Here is a 21,387-nt window from a genome sequence, read left to right on the forward strand (position 1 = left end):
ATCACAAAGTTTCTACTTGGGAAGGTGTCTTTAAATTGGAACTTTTATTATTAATATACTATTCAAAAAAAGTAGGGGATATTTGATTTTTAAGTGTTATTAAAGTCACCTAATGAAACTGACGAAGAAACAAATGACAAAATGAAATGAAGTTCACATTCATCGATTTATTCCAAATGATCGTTAGACTAAGTAAGGCACAGACTGACCATTATAAGGGTAAAATGATACCCGGGGTCAAACAGCAAAGTTACCACAGCATCACAACCAAGTCAGTAACGGGTAAATCCTCCTCTGTTTGCCAAACAAGCATTGATCCGATGTGGCATACTCCTAATGAGACGTCTAAGGTCATTTTGGTCCAGATTGTCCCATTCCTGTTGCAACGCAGCAGCAAGTTCTTGGACATTGGCAGGACGTTGTTGACGTTGACGTAACCTCTGTCCAAGCATGTCCCAGACATGCTCGATGGGGGAGAGGTCGGGACTCAGTGCTGGCCAAGGTAATGTGGTGATGTTCTGTTGTTGGAGGTAACCTGTAACGATCCTGGTACTGTGACATCTTGCGTTGTCATCCTGGAAGATGAAACGGCGGCCATGACGTCGTGCGAACGGCACAACATGGACTGCCAAGATGTTGTCCCGGTAGTACTGGCCTGTAACACGCCCTGCAACAACATGTAAAGCCGTTCTTCCAGCAACAGTGATGCCTCCCCACACCATAACAGAACCACCCCCAAATCGATCATGTCTGATGACGTTAACGTCTTGGAAGCGCTCGTTTCGACGACGCCACACCCTCCTACGTCTGTCCAAAAAATCAACAGTGAACCTTGACTCATCTGAAAACATCACATTGCTCCAGCGTCGATTATCCCAGTGTTGACGATCCCTACACCAACGACGTCTTGCCTGAATGTGATGATCTCTCAAACAAGGGATCACGCGAGGACGTCGGGCGCGAAGGTGACCCCTATGCAGTCGATTCCGAATCGTCTGGCCACTCACTCTCACACCAGTGTCTGTTTGAAGACGAGCGCTGATCTGATTTGCTGTGATGACACGATTTCTCAAGGCCAAGGTACGGATAAATCGATCCTGGGCTTGAGTTGTCTATCTGAGCGTGGTCTGTCCTGTACAGATTGTGTATCACGGTATCTGGACCATAGCCTGCTTATGACAGACTGAGAAACATTCATCGTCCGCGCCACAACCGCCTGTGTTGTGCCGATCTGTAGCATGCCAAGGGCACGTAACCTTTCATTTTGGGAAAGCCGACGCATATCAAAATTTGTTTTCTGGTCACTAAAACAATTAAACTGATGTTTCCACCCTGGAATTCAATGCCACAATGACTGTAACATTCAAAGTCAGAGTCGTGCAAATCTTGGGTTGGACCCCCATGATGATCCCAAGCATCACCTGCATTCCATGCGGTAGCTATTGGTGCGTTTAGGCGTCACATGTAATTGGAAATGTTTCTTCTGTTAGGTTCTATAGTGACTTTTTTCGTAGTCATTTGCATATTTTAGTATTATGCCCCCAAAATCAAATATCCCCTACTTTTTTTGAATAGTATATTAAATAAAAGAACAAAGAATATTTTACAGTCACATTTTTATGGCTCATAATAGCCATAATGATCAAAGAGAATTGTTACTATTGGTGTGTACAATGGTTAGTTTAAAGATTCAACATGTGGCCTAATCAAAAATTCATTGAACTGTCTTGGAAATGTTTCAATAATTGAGTAAAGTTATATTTGGTTGTTAATGCCTTATTGAAAAGAAGAAAAAATTGTGTGAACATTTGAATACGGAGTGTGAAAGCCATTATTATAGAATTACCTACTTTTACACACTTGTATTTTGTCATTGCCAGTCAATTGGTGGTTGCCAATTGTGGGTATTGCTTATTACAGTTACACGTTATACATCTCTTTAATAACTTTCAAGTTTGATAAGTTAAGCTGCACGACTGTGTGACATTGCACTGTGGGACAGCTATGGTGGATTGTTAAAGACAATGTTTGTCGTCTGTCACCATATGTTGCGATTTCCTATATGTAACACGTGTCATGAATTATTTATGTTTGTTCAATGTATGTTGTTCGAGTAATTTACTTTCTCATCTTGTCTATTTCTGAATATTGGGAATCATGTAGTACTGACGGACATAAATTGTACAGTCAACACACAAATCTTGGATGACCAAATAGTTAAAGACACATTCCCACAAAAGTATTTATAGGATGGTTATTTCCAATAAAAATATGACATGGTATATATGGAAAGTCGAGACACCAAATCTTACTAGAAAATTACTGGATTCATTGAAAAACATCCATGGAGCGTGCGCAGGACATAACCGAGAGGGTGCCAGCCAGACGATTAGGTCTGTCTGCTTTTGATCAATTAATTAGTTTGAATATGTTTTTAGTCCAAATATATCAAATCACCCAGTTTGTACATGGGAAGGGCAAAGGCATCTTTAACAGCCAACGTTAAACCCCATTTCATTTCAAGAACCAGCTACCGACCTTATAAATAACATTGAATGTGTTATATATAAGTAGGCAGGGTATGTTTACTATTTCTAGAACGCCTGATAACATTTCTGGGTTGTTTTTTTTTGGAAAATTCATATAGCTAATAATTCCCTTCTTTCTAGACCACCATTTCAGCCACAGAGGTTAAGTTGGTAACAATAGGAGCTAATTGTCCCCCGCCTTTCGAAGAAAGCAGGGGACTATTAAAATGGGTCTGTCCGTCTGTCTGTCCGTCTGTCTGTCCGTCACACTTTTTGGGACACAATAACTCTCTTCCTAATTGAGCTAGAATGTTCAAACTTGGTGTATGTGTTTATTAGGTCAATGCCTTGATGGAGTTCGAAGATGAGCATTTTCCGCTTAGGGTAAGCAGAGATAAGCAATTTGATTGGTTGATGCTTTGGGACATGATAACTCTCTTCCTAATTGGGCTAGAATGTTCAAACTTGGTGTATGTGTTGATTAGGTCAATACCTTGATGGAGTTCGAAGATGAGCATTTTCCGCTTAGGGTAAGCAGAGATAAGCAATTTGATTGGTTGATGCTTTGGGACACGATAATTTTTAATTGAGCTAGAATGTTCAAACTTGGTGTATGTGTTTATTAGGTCAATGCCTTGATGGAGTTCGAAGATGAGCATTTTCCGCTTAGGGTAAGCAGAGATAAGCAATTTGATTGGTTGATACTTTGGGGCACGATAACTCTCTTCCTAATTGAGCTAGAATGTTCAAACTTGGTGTATGTGTTGATTAGGTCAATGCCTTGATGGAGTTCGAAGATGAGCATTTTCCGCTTAGGGTAAGCAGAGATAAGCAATTTGATTGGTTGATGCTTTGGGACACGATAACTTTAGTTCTAATTAAGTGAGATTGATGAAACTTGGTGTATAGTTTCATTGCAGTAATACCTTGACTAAGTTTGATAATGAGCATTTTCTGCTCAGGGTAAGCGTAGCGATACGCAATTTGATTGGTCCGTCTGTCTGTCCGTCCGTCTGTCTGTCCGTCACACTTTTTGGGACACAATAACTCTCTTCCTAATTGAGCTAGAATGTTCAAACTTGGTGTATGTGTTTATTAGGTCAATGCCTTGATGGAGTTCGAAGATGAGCATTTTCCGCTTAGGGTAAGCAGAGATAAGCAATTTGATTGGTTGATGCTTTGGGACATGATAACTCTCTTCCTAATTGGGCTAGAATGTTCAAACTTGGTGTATGTGTTGATTAGGTCAATACCTTGATGGAGTTCGAAGATGAGCATTTTCCGCTTAGGGTAAGCAGAGATAAGCAATTTGATTGGTTGATGCTTTGGGACACGATAATTTTTAATTGAGCTAGAATGTTCAAACTTGGTGTATGTGTTTATTAGGTCAATGCCTTGATGGAGTTCGAAGATGAGCATTTTCCGCTTAGGGTAAGCAGAGATAAGCAATTTGATTGGTTGATACTTTGGGGCACGATAACTCTCTTCCTAATTGAGCTAGAATGTTCAAACTTGGTGTATGTGTTGATTAGGTCAATGCCTTGATGGAGTTCGAAGATGAGCATTTTCCGCTTAGGGTAAGCAGAGATAAGCAATTTGATTGGTTGATGCTTTGGGACACGATAACTTTAGTTCTAATTAAGTGAGATTGATGAAACTTGGTGTATAGTTTCATTACAGTAATACCTTGACTAAGTTTGATAATGAGCATTTTCTGCTCAGGGTAAGCGTAGCGATACGCAATTTGATTGGTCCGTCTGTCTGTCCGTCCGCCTGTCTGTCCGTCACACTTTTTGGGACACAATAACTCTCTTCCTAATTGAGCTAGAATGTTCAAACTTGGTGTATGTGTTTATTAGGTCAATGCCTTGATGGAGTTCGAAGATGAGCATTTTCCGCTTAGGGTAAGCAGAGATAAGCAATTTGATTGGTTGATGCTTTGGGACACGATAACTCTCTTCCTAATTGGGCTAGAATGTTCAAACTTGGTGTATGTGTTGATTAGGTCAATGCCTTGATGGAGTTCGAAGATGAGCATTTTCCGCTTAGGGTAAGCAGAGATAAGCAATTTGATTGGTTGATGCTTTGGGACACGATAACTTTTAATTGAGCTAGAATGTTCAAACTTGGTGTATCTGTTTATTAGGTCAATGCCTTGATGGAGTTCGAAGATGAGCATTTTCCGCTTAGGGTAAGCAGAGATAAGCAATTTGATTGGTTGATACTTTGGGGCACGATAACTCTCTTCCTAATTGAGCTAGAATGTTCAAACTTGGTGTATGTGTTGATTAGGTCAATGCCTTGATGGAGTTCGAAGATGAGCATTTTCCGCTTAGGGTAAGCAGAGATAAGCAATTTGATTGGTTGATGCTTTGGGACACGATAACTTTAGTTCTAATTAAGTGAGATTGATGAAACTTGGTGTATAGTTTCATTACAGTAATACCTTGACTAAGTTTGATAATGAGCATTTTCTGCTCAGGGTAAGCAGAGCGATACGCAATTTGATTGGTCGAGACTTTGGAAAACAATAACTCTCCTACTTTGATTGTCCCCCGCCTTTCGAAGAAAGCAGGGAACTATTAAAATGGGTTCGTCCGTCTGTCTGTTTGTCTGTCTGTCCGTTCCGCTTATGGTAAGCAGAGATAAACAATTTGATTGGTTGATCTTCGAATTGAGTAAATGTTCATGCTTATTGTCCCTGTATAGACTATAGTTTCATTACATCAATACTTTGACTAAGTTCGATGATGAGAATCGTCTGCTTAGGCTAAGAAGCAATAAGCATTTTGATTGGTCAAGACTTTGGAACATAACAACTCTGCTTCTAATTGAGGTAGAATGTTTAACCTTGATGTAGATGTTCGTCTTGACTGAGTTCAATTATTAACATATCGAGCTAAAGCTAAGTAGAGATAAGCAATTTCCTTGGTCGATGCTTTCGGCAAGATAACTTTGATTCTATCTGATAGAGAGTGATGAAACTGAGTGTATAGTTGATAATCAGTTTGATTGCTCGATACTTTTGAAAACAAAATAGATATGCGATTAATTAATATGTGTCATCTATTTATTTGGGGATTTCAGCGGGGGACATCAGCCCCACTGTTGGCTTGTTGGTTATGTTTTGGCTTCTAGTCTATTGGTTATGGTTTGGCTTCTAGTCAGTGCTAAAAGCTGTGTTTGATATATGGTATATTTCAATTTCCTATATTGTATGAACCTTACAAAAGCTGTCTGTCAATGTTGTTAATGGACATAACACTTTGTATGAAATTAGATAATTATAAAGTATATGAAATCTATTTTCAGGGTCAAACCCATCAGATGATGAAGATTTTTTTGATGCTTTGGATCACCAAGTGGAGGATGAATTTAAAGTTGCATTACCGCCAAAACCAGAAAAATTACACAGGTACACAGTTTATTCTTAGTCTTTATTTACACACTACACAGTCTTTCTTCAGTCTTTAATGATAGGTTGAAATTTTTAAACCTACACGTTCAATTTGTCTATGCATTTAATAATGATGATGTTCAAAAGCACTAACAACTCATGATGAGAAAATAGTTACATGTATAAACGTAGTCGAGAACATATAATTCTCTTAGCATTCCCAAAATATGCAAGTCTTCAACTGTGATTTGAGGGTTACACAGTCTTGGATCTTGAAAGTTTTTCAATCGACAATCTAGTAGCTAGTACCGGTACACTTAAACTTATGTCACCAAACTGTGAAACAAGTGTTCTGCTTATGAGATAGCAAAGAATGATTTGGTTGTAGTGGTGTTAATAGTTCATATAAATCGTGAGGTGCAAGATTTCATAGACACTGGTAGGTCCCTTGACAATATGAAGTCCCTCTGCACCACCCCAAAATTACTGAAGAATTGTGTTGAGAAGACAATAAAACCCCATTCCATTCTATATACTGTCTAGATCATAAATCAGCATTCTCATTAAATCTTCAGGATGGTTTATCATTGATTTTTATAATTGTCTTATGTATTAATAGTGTTTGGTATCAGGAAGTAATGTGATAAATGTGTATTAACTGAAACAAGATATTTTATGTACCTCGAACTTCTGTCTGTGATTTACTTCTCATTTTCTCCTGACGCTCGCTAAAAAATAAACTATGATCTTGTCATTTGTTGTTGTTACATTTATATGATTATAATTCTCATTTGCTAGTCTTTATAGTTCTTTACACATCATTTGAAGATGGTCTATTTCTTGTGGTAATACGCTGAGGGGCATTCTATTATAGTGTAAAACTGCTTTTCCGTCTTAGATTTACCCCAAAGCAATTTTTAAAAAACTAATTTTTTGTTCAAGAAATAGATTGCATAAGTAATTGTAATAGAAGGAAAATAAGTAGTAAGAAAGAAATAGATTTTTATGATGCTATGGATATTTTATTTTTATGGTGCTATTGATCAATGTTAATATATTTTAATCTTATGGTGCTGTAGATAAATGTTAATGGTTATTTATTTTTTTCACTAGAAGAACTGACAGTGATTTTAGTATGGAGAGTTATAACACAAATGATGTCTCGAGTGAATCCGAATCCGAAAATACCATATCAGAAGCCAGAGTCTTCACTGCCAAAACAGATTCACCCCAAAAAACTCAGGTAAGTTAGAATATTCCTTTGGTTGCAAATTGTTTATGTGTATGATGGTTGATATCTAGTATTACATTTTGAACAGTTGTACTGTATGAAATACAGCTGTATATTTAAGTTCCTATAGATACAGTGTATCGATGTTACTCATTTAATGATTTGATCTTTCGGACAAACCACAATGAAATGAATTTACATCAATGTGATGATTGGATGGATATTAAATCATCAGATGATAATATCAAATATAAACTAATTTATCATACAATACAAATAAATCTGTTTGGGAAAAAATATTCCTCTAGGACTATAATGACCTTATTGACGGGGAACGGGGCTCTTATTGCAGTTATTTCTGTCAATCTTGACTGACTGTCAGTGAAATGGACTGGCTAGAGAATTTATCTGTCATAGTTCCTATATGTAAAAATGCCTTAAAATATTAGAAATTAGAATAATGCTCAAATTTGCTGTAAACTTTGAGGTCAACAAAATACATCAGTAATTGACAATCTGGCAAAATTTTGAAGTAAAAGCCCTGGTATGGGATAAGATTGACATGTTAAACAAGCATTAATGTAAAATCCCTATATATTGGATGATGATGTCAGACCACGTCGTAAACTAGAATATGCTGTTGGTATCATAAACCACATGATTTATAGAAAGAGTCCAGTTTATAATTTGTGAATATTTTTATTTTTAGAAAGAAATTCTTAAGTCAGAACACAAGCGAACATCTAGCCAAGATAAGCTCAAAGTTCGTCAGTTGACATCTGTTGATTCATTAAATACCGGCGGTGAAATGGTATCACCGAAACGTGTTCGTCGAACTAGAATACCTGAGAGGCCAAATTATAGTCTTAACTTATGGAGCATTATGAAGAACTGTATAGGAAAAGAGCTGTCCAAAATACCTATGCCGGTAAATTTTTATTAATACTAATGCATAGTTATAAAACACTTCTTACAGTTTTCAGTCTTTAAATTATAGTGATTTCTTTTTGAATTATGACAATTTCCTAGTTGACATTCAGAACATTTTAATTATCTATCAAATCTCCTCTTCAGTCAGCTTTCTTATACTCTTTGTATCTGTTCATCAATATTTTCCCCAGCTTGCTCTCCCCTTTGTCAATAGAACAAGATCAAGGAGAGAACCCGGCAAGTGCCTATTCATTTAGACAGTACACTTATACACTAAAGATCCCCTGACAGTTGGAAATGAAAATATAAGTAGGACTAGTCTTAACTAGATGGACTGGCGTGGTTTCGAATCCCCGGTTGTACGTGACAAGGAGTAGGGTCGCCTGTCCAACCTCATGGGTTTTCTCCGGGTCCTCCGGTTTCCTCCCACTGCTAAAGACCCCTACGCGCAAGCGAATTATTGAAATAGAATTAAACCATATGTTAGTCCCGAAATGACCTAGTTTGTTTCGAGTGGATGTTAAACTCCATCTCTCTCTCTCTCTCTCTCTCTCTTAACTAGTATAAAATTAAATCCCATTTCATTTGATGTCATGATTTTAGTTTATTTTGAGATAAACGTGACAATGTTTCCTGTTATGTGACAATGTTTCCTGTTATTATATTTGTTCGTGTGTTGATAAAGAGATAATCTATTATTATCTAGTTGTATTTGATGATTATGTGTATATGGTATATAAATAAAAGTTTAATTAGTAATAGGAGATTATATGGAGGTCTTTTGTTATAGTATTATCAGCTTCACTGTCAATGTAATAAAATACACTATTCATAATCTAGGTAGGAGACAAGACTTATATTTTCATCACAGAATAATAATATTAACAAACAGCTAGTGTTACTGACAATATTGTACATTTTACAATAATTTATACCACCTGTAAATTCATTTTTATTGAGGTTCTATTTGGTTTAATACCTTATGGGAGCCACGGTGGCTAAGCGAGCTGGGTTGATCCCACTGTTTTGAGCTTTGTTGTACAATGCATGGCATATGCCTGTGTTCATTAGCCCAGTAGAAAAGTAGGATGTTAAACCCCACTTCATTTAAATGGGTCTGTCTGTCGGTCCGTCTGTCTGTCGGTCCATCACACTCTTTGGGCAAAATAACTTTCCTTCGTATTGAGCTAGAATGTTCGAACATGGTTTAGGTGTTTATTAGGTAAATGCTTTGATTGGGTTCGAAGATGAGCATTTTCTGCTTAGGGTAAGCAGAGATAGGAAATTTGATTGCTTGATGCTTTGGGACACAATAACTTTAGTTCTAATTAAGTGAGAGTGATGAAACTTGATGTATAGTTTCATTACATCAATACCATGACTAAGTTCGTTAATGAGCATTTTCAGCTCAGAGTAAGCAGAGTGATAAGCAATTTGATTGGTGGAGACTTTGGAACACAATAACTCTCCTTCGAATTAAGGTAGAATGTTCAAACATTGTGGAGGCGTTCATTAGGTGAATGCCTTGATGGAGTTCGAAGATGGGGTAACCAGAGATAAACAATTTGATTGGCTGATGCTTTGGGACACAATAACTTTGGTTCTAATTAAGTGAGCATGATGAAACTTGGTTTATAGTTTCATCACATCAATACCTTGACTAAGTTTAAAAATGAGCATTTTCGGGTTCAAGTAAGCCTAGCGATAAGCAATTTGATTGGTCGAGACTTTGGAGCTTGACAACTTTGAATCTAATTGAATGATAGTGGTGAAACTTTGTGTACAGTTTCGTTACCTTAACAAAGTTGGATGCTGACCATTGTCTGCTTAGGCAAAATAGAGATTTCAATTTGATTGGTTGAGACAATAACACAATAACTCTTTTTATACGCCCACATTTTCATGTAAGTTTATAACCCAAAGATCTCAGTTCCTTTCGATATTCGTGCATATCGGACCATAACTTCCTGAATTATGGCCCCTGATTGTACGAAAAATCGCGTTTTTAGCTTGTGGACCCTATAGAGGTCACAATTTTTATCCGATTTTGTTGAAACTTGAAATATAAGTTTATAACCCAAAGATCTTGGTTCCTTTCGATATTCGCACATATCGGACCGTAACTTCCTAATTATGGCCCCTGATTGTACGAAAATTGCATTTTTAGCTTGTGGATCCTATAGAGGTCATAATTTTTATCTGATTTAAAAAAACGTATTATTATATCACCGTTACACCCTGAGGACGACTGTGTTCGAATTTCGTGAAAATCGGCCCAAAATTGACAGACAAAATGGCTGCCGTTCGTTCAGTTCCTTTTGATATTTGCGCATATCGAATTGTAATTTCCTGAATTATGGCCCTTGATTGTAGGAAAAATCACTTTCTTGTTAGCTTGTTCTCTATCCATCTCTTGAAAATGTGGGCGTATTCTGCCTGGCAGCCGCTGGTTCTAATTGAGGTAGAATTTTCAAAATTGATGTAAGTGTCTATTAGGTGATGGCCTTGACAGGATTTGATGATGCGCATTTTCCACTAAGGCTAAGCAGAGATAAGCAAATTGATTGGTTGAGACTTTGGAACACGATAACTTTGGTTTTATTTGGTGAGAGCGATGAAATTCTGAGTATATATTCATTATATCAGTAGATTGACTAAGACTAAATTTCTGCTTAGGCTAAGTAGCGATAAGCAATTTGATTGGTCAAGATTTTTGAACATAACAACTCTGCTTTTTATTAAAGTATAGATGTTCATTAGGTGAATGTCTGGACTGAGTTCAATGATTAATATCCCCGTTAGAGCTAAGCAATTTCATTGGTTGATGCTTTGGGACAAGATAACATTGATTCTAACTGATGGAGAGTGATGAAACTTAGTGTATAGTTTCACTACCAGGTACTTCAAAACCTGAGTCATTTTATGCTTAGACTAAGCAAAGATAATTAGTTTGATTACTCGATACTTTTGATGAAGATGAATGTGCAATTAATTAATATGTGTCATCTGTTTATTTTGGGATTTCGGCGGAGGACATCAGCCTCACTGTTTGCTTGTTCTTCTTTGCCATCAATGTGTGAGGTCTTTAGTTTTAATATTCATTAGCGTCTTGTATCCATTGGAAAACAACAATATGTTATTTTATCAATTTTACAGGTGAATTTCAGCGAGCCTTTATCAATGTTGCAACGAATCACTGAAGAATTTGAATATGCAGATTGTCTTGAGAAAGCAGTCAAATGTGACGACTCAGCTGAACAAATGGCCTGGGTTGCTGCCTTTACTATTTCCGCATTTTCCACTACCTTGTTACGAACAGGGAAACCCTTTAATCCTCTCCTTGGAGAAACGTATGAATGTGATAGATTAGATGATTTAGGCTGGAGGAATATAGCTGAGCAGGTAATAAGAAAATATTAATAACAAAATCAAAATATGTGAAAATAATTTTAGTATGGGTAGGCATTACACAATTATTGATGTTTCGAGTAAATCTGAATTCAAAAATACCTTATCAGAAGAACTGAAAATCTTGATGTTGAAAGAGAAAAAAAAAATTTTTTTTGACAAGCAAGGCCAATTAGTAACGATATCTAATACGAGAATAAGCTGAGAATGGAAATAATTGAAAGTCATCATAATCAATGTCTATGTTACATGCTGTTTTAAAAATGGGTATGACAACCACATAAATAATGATTTGAGAAAGGGATCAATTAATTGATAAATTTGTATTTTAGGTCTCACATCATCCTCCAGCATTAGCAATGCATACAGAAGGACGTGGATGGACATGCTGGCAAGAGTTCACCATGACCAGTAAATTCCGTGGAAAATATTTACAGATTATTCCCCTTGGTAAACATTTTCTTTGATATGGAAACTTCAGTGACATACAATATTATCTAAACACAAAAATAATTGATCTTGCTTAATTTGAACAAACCAATCTATTCCCTACAAAGAAGATGCCACCATTCAGAGAGTTCGTCCTGTCATGACCCTTATTCTTCACCTCAGGTTTGAAACGAATCTGCTAAAAAATGTAGTCTCTATTGCGTTCAGAAGGTTTTCGGCAAAGTGGAGGTAACTCTGTGACGGGCAGTCATAGAACGCTAATTATCCATACGGTTTGTCCTCTCATGACCCGAATGCTTTTATCCAAAATTGGGAAAGGTCTGTTAAAAACTTTAACCTCTATTACGAACTTAAATAATTTTTGATATTTTGATATTTCAGGTATAGCCCATTTAATCTTTCATAAAACTGGTAATCATTATACCTGGCGTAAAGTTACAACAACGGTACATAATATAATAGTTGGTAAACTATGGGTAGATAATCACGGTGAAATGGATATTACTAATCATAAAAATGGTGATAAATGTCATCTGAAATACTCTGCCTACAGCTACTTCTCTAGAGAAACACCAAGGAAGGTTAGTGAAATTATGATTTAGGTTGGATCATTTAAAGGACAATATTGGTGCCAGTCATTATCACATATGTGATGGAGCTGGTTAAACACATTCCAAATATAATTTTAACACAGAGGTCATTGCTACGATAGCCGAGTAATACAGGTTTCCTGAACCGGAAGTGACGAACGCTAAAGGAAAACACGAGTCATCTCTCTATATAACTGACTGATGTGACGAGTGATAACAGATACACGGCCGAATTTCTGCTTACTAATAATTCCTTCGAAGACCAAAAGTTGTTATATGGGACTGTAAGAGGATACCTGACAATTCAATGAAGTAACTGAATGTCATTAGATAAGAGAACACGAGAAAAATAGAAGTAGTCCGTACATTCCCTTGTTTATATTCATTCTATACCTTATAAAAACATGGTAATGCACAGGCTTTTTAAGGGTTTTTTCGTGTTCACTTATCTAGTGGCAGTCAATTCTTTTTATGAATTGTCAGATATCCTCTCACAATCTCACACAACAACTTTTGGTCTTCGAAGGAATTATTAGTGAGCAGAAATTCGCCCGTATATCCGTTATCACTTGTCACATCAGTCAGTTATATAGAGAGATGAAACGTGTTTTCCTTTGGCGTTCGTCACTTCCGGTTCAGGAAACCTGTATTACTCGGCTATCGTAGCAATGATCTCTGTGTTAAAATTATATTTGGAATGTGTTTAACCAGTTCTATCACATATGTGATAATGACTGGCACCAATATTGTCTTTTAATGCCAAGATCATGAGATAATTCCAGTGAAGTGTATATTTGTATTTGAATTGAAATGTAGATTTCATAGGTAGATTCGATGGTCAAGCTGTCTGATTCCAAGGATTATTAATCAGATGTCAGTGTGCAATATTTATATTTATTGTGGATACATAGTCCATGTCAGGCCACGAAATTTGACGCGAACGATACCAATCGGTTACGTGCGGTTGCCCTAGCTCAAAAACCTGCGACCGATTTCCTGGTTACGCAAATTGAAATATCGGTTACGTTAACAAATTTCATTAACAGATTTATTCACATTTGATCAATTTTTATACAGGATCACTTTGTGACACGGGTCTAAATTATTTGTATTATAGCACAAACTCCATTCATTCATTCTTGGCATTTCATTTCTCCATTTTACTGGTTTTTGACACCACGTAGGCTATTGTCGTATTGACCAGTTGCAAGCACGTTGATTTAAAAATGCCCCTCACTCCTAATTCTTTAAATGATTAGTTATGCCATAAATTTTGAAAGCGTACCTTTGGATTTTCAAACACAAAATGAGAAATGAGTTTGACTATTTAACATGTCGGCTATATTTCCAAAGAATTTACTACACGTGTTCCTTTCAGTTTTTACTATAGCCATGCTGTAGTACCAATGACCCGTATGTATGTCGTCAACTTTGACCCCCTCCCCGGCATCGCTCGAGAGATAATGTAAACGATTTTACTCTCCTGTCTATTTAAATATTATTTCATGACATCAAACTATTCTGTTTCCTTTTGAGACTTTGTGTATAGAGTGCCGAGGTTTATAATAAACACTGTTTGTCAATCAGTCGCTATACCTATGAGTTAGGCTATCGCATGCTACGTGCTTGGATGAATGATTGCAAGTGACAAGTGTAATATGAAGTACGCATGTAGTCTTCAGTGACCGAAAACAATGTGGTAGCTACCATTCCTGGTTTTTAAAGGTCAGATATAATATAAAAACGAAAATCCATTAGTAATTTTTGGAACCGATTCCCCTCATTATTAAAATGTAGGGATTTAGTGAAGTGGAACATTTTTTTTCTAATGTTATATTGTTTAAATGGGGACACCGTGGTCATTAACACTTAACCTAATATAATATTAAATATAAAAGAATAAAGTTAGTCAAGTTATTTCTTTAAAAAATACATTCACTGCAAGTGGAAATGAATAATAGCACCATTTAAATCTGGATAAAACATGAAAACAGCGCAACCATTTTATGTAACCAATTGGTTACGCAATGATCATCTGGCGTAACCAAAGAAAATGGTTACGCAGAGCATAAACCCGCAACCATTTTTCTGGTTACGCCAAAATTTGAAATTTTGTGGCCTGCATGTGGTCATTAAAGTTTAAAGGCATGATTTATAAAACAAGCTTTTGGCGTTGTTCTTCTTTCCTTGGTTATGGTTAGGTGGGACATTACCAGAATTCCTGGTAGATGAAGTTTCCTTGCAAATGAACTCAACTGGTCCGACAAATTCTTAATTTTGTTAGATCAGATGTGTGAATTAATAGTCTGGATTTTGTGATCATAGCCATTATTTTACAAGCAGCTAAATATCTGTGGATTTGCATTATAGTGCAGGAGGGCCCCAATGTCCACAAGCAAATAATAAATGATGAGAGAAATACAGGGATATTACAGACATTGGTTACACCAAGTCTATAAAGTTGAATTACTTTCATGTTTGCTATAGGTAACAGGTGTTATAACAGACAGTACCAATAAACCAAAGTGGGTATTAACAGGAACTTGGGATTGTCAGATGGAAGGAGCACAGATATTACATGTAGAGGAATCTAATAAAGGAAAGCCAGTCTTCGAAACAGGACCGCATAAAGTTTTGTGGAAATGTCGACCTCTTCCGTAAGTAGAAGCGATTGAGTAGCTTATTCCTTCCTTAGATCCCACATTTAATATTTGTCATAGAATCAAAATGAAGTGACATAAAATGATTTTATTGTTCTAAATTTCTCAATAAAAAAAAGTGGTATTGTGGGCTAATGAAGATGGGCATACGATGTGCAGTGTACTACAAGGAAAATATTTCCTAGACAGCAGTGCTATGACTTAATCTTATTTCAAATTCTAAGTAGCAAGTACACATAGGACCTCAGATTTCGTCCCATTTTGCATGGTAAGAGTTAGTTGACATTCATTATTTTACAATCATTTTATTTTTCCATTTGTACAAGATATTTTCAGTTAATAACAGATTGTTTTGTAATTTCAGACCAGGTTCAGAGAAATATTATAATTTTACCCAACTTGCTGTTCAGTTAAATGAACCAGAAGATGGTGTAGCTCCCACAGATTCACGTCTTAGGCCTGATCAAAGGTTGATGGAGGATGGAAAGTGGGATGAATCTAATAATAGTAAGTTACTACTGGAAGAAAAACAGAGAGCATCTCGACGAAAACGGGAAGCGGAAGCAGAAAAGGCTGCAGCAGAAGGTAAAATATTTTGTATTAAGGGACCATTGCAGCACTTACATTTAAACAAATAACCCACAGAACTGAGTGGGTGGGTTGAACGACACTGTGGATAAAAACATGATATGATGATTAAGTGTAGGTTATTAATGAATCATGAACAGAAATATCTTGACATAAGCTGAACTCTGTCGCAGTTGAACCGAATGTTAGTCCCAAAATGACCGAGTTTGTGTTGAGTGGAAGTTAAACCCCATTTCTCTCTCTCTCACTTAAGTGGATTGGTAAAACCAATATTTTGGGGTGGACATCATTTATATTAGAGCACTTATTCGTGAGTCAGATAAAGGGGGAGGGGAGGGTTTGGGGGTCAATGTAGGTTTGTTTTTCAGAAAAGAAATGAAGCAGAGCTGAATTTAGACAGGTCCTAAAGGGTTTGATTAATATTTTGACGATGTTATTTATCATGCTGAAATTTTCTTTTACATTCCAGGCCGAGATTTTCCACCTTACACAGCTACATGGTTCAAGAAGGACAAAGATCCAATCACTGGAAATCAGATACATCAGTTTACTGGTAAATATTGGAACTGTAAGAGTCGACAAGATTGGTCGAGCTGTCCAGATATCTTTTTGTGATAAAATGTGATTAGTGTATATAGTGTGACATAATAAAATAAGCAATTTAAGAGGAGATGTACCATGACAAGTAGGAGAATATAAAATGCTATTGTGAATATAGGTGCTATAATAATTCATTGTGAATGGTTAAAAGAGGATTGACTGATTCTTTCAAAATGATCCATAGAAGCTTAATAGACATTGACAGGCCAGTTAGTGGAAAGGAATCATGGAGACATTAGCTGTGTATGTGAATAGATGAAAATATATGGGTCAGATAGCTAAAGTGTTTTATTTGTGATTTGAGTATAAAGTTCTACATAGTGTCTAAAAAAAGAAAATTGACCATCAGAACTTTGTCTCTTGGACATGCTTCCTTATTTTCTGGGATACTCATGTAATCCTGTGTATGTAGCAGGATAGGTTTAACATTATCTATGCTGTGAAATAACGTGATTTAGTTATCAGTGTTGGGAAATAATGTGTGATTTAGTTTCAGAATAGTTAGATTTTTCTGTCTTATAATTATTTATATTATATTAAGTGATTTTTTTGATAGATTTATTTTTTGTGTTAAGATTTTCTTTGTTTTAACACTCTATTATTGTATCATGCAAATACAGTTGCTGTTATATTAAGAATAATCCCTTTTTAATTGTAGTAGTGGTAGAATTTATTTTTATTCCTTGATGAATTGAAATGAATGAAAATGAATCTTGAAAAAAAAAAAAATCTGAATTTTGATAATATTCTCCATCTCCATTTATTGTGTTTGTATTTCTTTTTTGTAAATTAGCCTTCCAACTTGGCTACAATACATTGCAATAGTACCTGTGTGACCAACTTTTCATAATGTCCTACACTCTTGGTGAAGAAATGGAACAAAATTATGCAGACCAAAAAACAATTTAAAAATATTTTAATTTCTTCACCGGATGATTGTGATTAGATTCCCGCATGAAGTGTTTTTACCACTAGTCTTGGAGTATAATATTATTTGATTGTTGCATATTACTGGGTTAGAATATGTTTTATTAAATATATAAATAAGGCTTGCGGCATGTGTAATAAATAATTATAGTACATGTATATATGTGGAAACTGGGGTCTTATTTATGAAAACTATTTTAAAATCAGTCATGTGAAGCTAAAATAATGAAATTTTGAATGAATACCTTGATAAATACGTAGCTTCAGTGCAGCTAAGTTCATGAATTATTGGTAATCATAGTATATAATCTAAACAGTAAAATAGTGCCGATAGCAGAGCACTGTAATCAGTGCTAATGGGAAGTAGTCTGGATTGTTATCCGTGATATTACCATGGAATAGTCTGGATTGTAATCAATGTACTTCTGGAATAGTCTGGATTGCAATCATTGATACTATCATGAAATAGTCTGGATTGTGGTCAGTGACACTATCATGAAATAATCTGGTTTGTTATCAGTCCTAATAACATGAAATAGTTTGGATTGTAATCAGTGTTAATATCACAGAGATAGGCTGAATTGTGCACTATTATGAAATAGTCTGGAATTATAACCAATGCTAATATCATGAAGCCAACTTAGTTGTAATCAACCGGAAATAGTCTGGATTGTAACCAGTGTTAATAACATGAAATAGTCTGGATTGTAACCAGTGCTAATAACATGGAATAGTCTGGATTGTAACCAGTGCTAATAACATGGAATAGTCTGGATTGTAACAAATGCTAATAATAATGAAATAGTCTGGATTGTAACTGGGGCTAATAAAGTGGAATAGTCTGGAATGTAACCAGTGCTAATATCATGGAGCAATCTTGGTAGTAATCAATGCTAATAACAGGGAACAGTCTGGATTGTAACCAGTGCTAATAACATGAAATAGTCTGGATTGTAACCAGCGCTATATTATGAACTTTAGTCATTCAGTAAATTGCAATTTAGGCTGTAATAACAAATCATGCTATTGTTTGGATTTGAATCATGTAATAGTCTGGGTTGTAACCTGCGCTATATTATGAACTTTAGTCATTCAGTAAATTGCAATTTAGTCTGTAATAACAAATCATGCTATTGTTTGGATTTAAATCATGGTGATCGAGTCTGCATAACATTAATTAATACCATGAAATAGTTTGGATAATATTAAACAATAAAATCATAAATTATTTTCGATAAAATCATGGTACTGTAGGAAGATGATGTTATAGTGGCTATTGATATGGTATGAACATTTTTGTGTATAAGGCTCCAGAATTCAGCTAAATTATATATTTATTATACTTCATATACATTACTTATACCATGTGTAAACTGTAAAATAATGTCACTTATAGAAACAACTAAGTATATGGTACATAGATATAGTAATATTAATTTACATTGTATGTAATTGTTATTATTGTTATTGCCTTACAATAGACACAGTTTAAATTTATACTGGACTCAACAAGGTACATGTAAACCAAACACCAAAGTGTGACAATATATGAACCACTTGGGAAATAATACCATGTGTATCTCTAGTGAATATTACAGGCTACTATAAAACTTGAAATTATTATGTTCATATGAAATAAATGTAAATATTGCGGAAAAACAAATGCATTAATGTCGGGACTAATTTATGTCAATGTCTAACACAATTTCTAAATAAACACCCCAGTCAGTCAGAATTGTCAAATGTGGTTCAGTGGTTAGCTTTGTAACAAAAAGTAGCATTTTGTCTTTGTTTTGACCCATTGGTTAATTCCATTATTTCATGGTGCCAAAAGTTCATGCACAGTATATGGAAACTGACTTGCACCAGTACAAAATACTGTTAAATTATGTATTGATATTGTTGTAGTTATATACAGGTATGTAATAATTACTTTAAATATAAGAGTGCATTCTATAGTTACAAGTATTATGTTTTGATATTGTTGTAGTTATATACAGGGATGTAATAATTACTTTAAATATGAGAGTGCATTCTATACAAGTTGATCATGTACTATCTTACTTGTCAAATAATTTATAATAGAAATTATTTAACTATATAATAATTATTAATTAAAGGGGCATTATGTTAGATTTAGATAAAGAGCTGGCCATTCTCACTGTAATATTTCAAAATGAATAGATTGAAGATTTCATTCAAATTACTTTATTTTGAGCGAAGTTATCAATGGTGGTAGTTTTGACAAGATGTATGAATTGATCGTAATCACCATACTGGTCATTCATGTCTTAGCATCGCTTCTCCATTTTTGAATTAAATCATTAAATGGCCGAATTGTTCTAATCAACTTCAAAATCTGAGCCATCCGATGGCATCGAGAGTTTATTACGGTATTGTCATGTTAATAAATAATCTATTAATAATTTATATAATATTTAAGACCCAAAGAAAGAATTACCTCTTACATAAGTCCTGTTTAACTGTTCATTATATTAATGAATGGTGAATAAAAAGTATCATAGAACTTTTGATCACTAGTTAATAACAATTGAATATTTATCATTTGACTTGTATACAGATGACAGTATTTAATAGAGCCACAAAAAAGCTAAAGAAACAGTCATTCAGCCAGATGATTGTGTCCTTTGAAAGATGTCTGTAGTCTCAGTTTTCCAGTGTTAGTTTTTGTTAAGAGTATAATATATCTAGATATGGAAGGTTGTCTATGTGTTCAAAATGAGTTAGGGTAATGGATGATTGTTATATATTATACTGTAGATTACCTGAACTAACCAGTAGAAAATATATATAAGTAAGGAATATATAAATCAGTTAATTATAAAATCTTATGTGTATATAGAGCTAAATAATATACCTCCGGGGTAGTGAAATTCAGCAATGATTGTAAATTTCTAATCATTAAGTGTTTTGTACAAATGAATAAAGGAATGAGATATTTCTGGAGTTAATGTACTCTTTTAAAGCTTGCACCATCTCAATATAAGATTGTTATAGATTAATCATACAGAACAGTTAGGTGATCTTCTTGAAAGACTTTCAAAGAATTTTATCTCTTTCACAGGATAGACGTAACGTATCAGTTACAGGTCCAGTGTTTAAATGACCGTAGAAGTAGTAAGTAAAACGAAGGAGCTGTAAAATATCATTGATTTTATTTGAATTGGTTATAACATTCTGTGTTGAAATTTAAGCTGTATATAAAAGTATGGAGTACAACATGAAAATATTGTTATGAACAATATCATGTTTTACAGATTAAAATTAATAACATTTAAATATAACTATAATATACATTTGTAGTGCAAGCTTGAAAAGTCCAAGAATTTCCACTCTTGCCTAGTAGCTAAAAGTATTTTATAGGTTTAGGTTACATTGTAATTAGCTTGAAAACGATCGATCATATTGACAAACAAATTGTCTCTGATAATGTGTTGATGAGGATGCTGGATTGTTATTCAACAAGGTTCCAAACTGACATTGCATGAATTATAGTCCAAAATCCTCTTTTTCACTCAATTATCGCTATATATGGAATTGAGAGAATTCAGAATTAGAGCTATTCAGTCAAGTAGCACTATAGTATCTGAGCAAGTCTTCTATGCATTAGATTTGTACATTTCTGCTAAGCTTGTGCCTATTCTGTATATGTTTTAGTCTTGCATTTAAGTTAGATGATAATGATAGTACAAATAATAAACAATACTGTGTTATATTAAATAGATTCAGCATTAGAACCTACTTTCATGCCATCTCCATTTTATACCAAATTACTTTAACCAGATTATAAACAGCCAATCTTTGTTGAATAGACGATATATTAATACTTTCAGTTCTCTTATTTAAGATGCGTAAAGTTTTAATTATGACGTTCGCAATGATAGTTATGTTTGAATGATTCCCGAGTTAAGGTTTCTTCCATTTTCTGTAATTTACTTGAACAATCAAGAGTTTGATAATGAATTTATGTATTATTAAGTCCCAATAAGTACCCCACAGTTCACTATTCTTTTCAGCTCTGTTGACTGTGATAGATATATTTACATTATTATCTCTC

At 34.9% G+C, this 21,387-nt stretch overlaps 1 protein-coding gene across 2 annotated transcripts in view; it reads left to right on the forward strand.

Annotated features, from left to right (window-relative positions):
* The window catches only part of LOC126824628 (oxysterol-binding protein 1), a 57,915-nt gene extending 37,645 nt beyond the window's left edge, over window positions 1-20,270 (forward strand). The window contains exons 5-13 of one of the 2 annotated variants that reach the window (XM_050553895.2): window positions 5,841-5,943; window positions 7,039-7,168; window positions 7,866-8,084; window positions 11,243-11,488; window positions 11,827-11,944; window positions 12,326-12,525; window positions 15,022-15,191; window positions 15,559-15,779; window positions 16,252-20,270. In XM_050553895.2, the coding sequence (XP_050409852.1) occupies window positions 5,841-5,943; window positions 7,039-7,168; window positions 7,866-8,084; window positions 11,243-11,488; window positions 11,827-11,944; window positions 12,326-12,525; window positions 15,022-15,191; window positions 15,559-15,779; window positions 16,252-16,397 (1,553 nt within the window). In that variant the 3' untranslated portion in view covers window positions 16,398-20,270. The remainder of the gene's footprint in view (window positions 1-5,840; window positions 5,944-7,038; window positions 7,169-7,865; window positions 8,085-11,242; window positions 11,489-11,826; window positions 11,945-12,325; window positions 12,526-15,021; window positions 15,192-15,558; window positions 15,780-16,251) is intronic. The other variant, XM_050553896.2, reaches the window with a different exon arrangement.
* Window positions 20,271-21,387: the final 1,117 nt, after the last annotated feature.

The sequence above is a fragment of the Patella vulgata genome, chromosome 6 (genome assembly GCF_932274485.2).
Source record: "Patella vulgata chromosome 6, xgPatVulg1.2, whole genome shotgun sequence".
NCBI classification, from domain to species: domain Eukaryota; kingdom Metazoa; phylum Mollusca; class Gastropoda; family Patellidae; genus Patella; species Patella vulgata.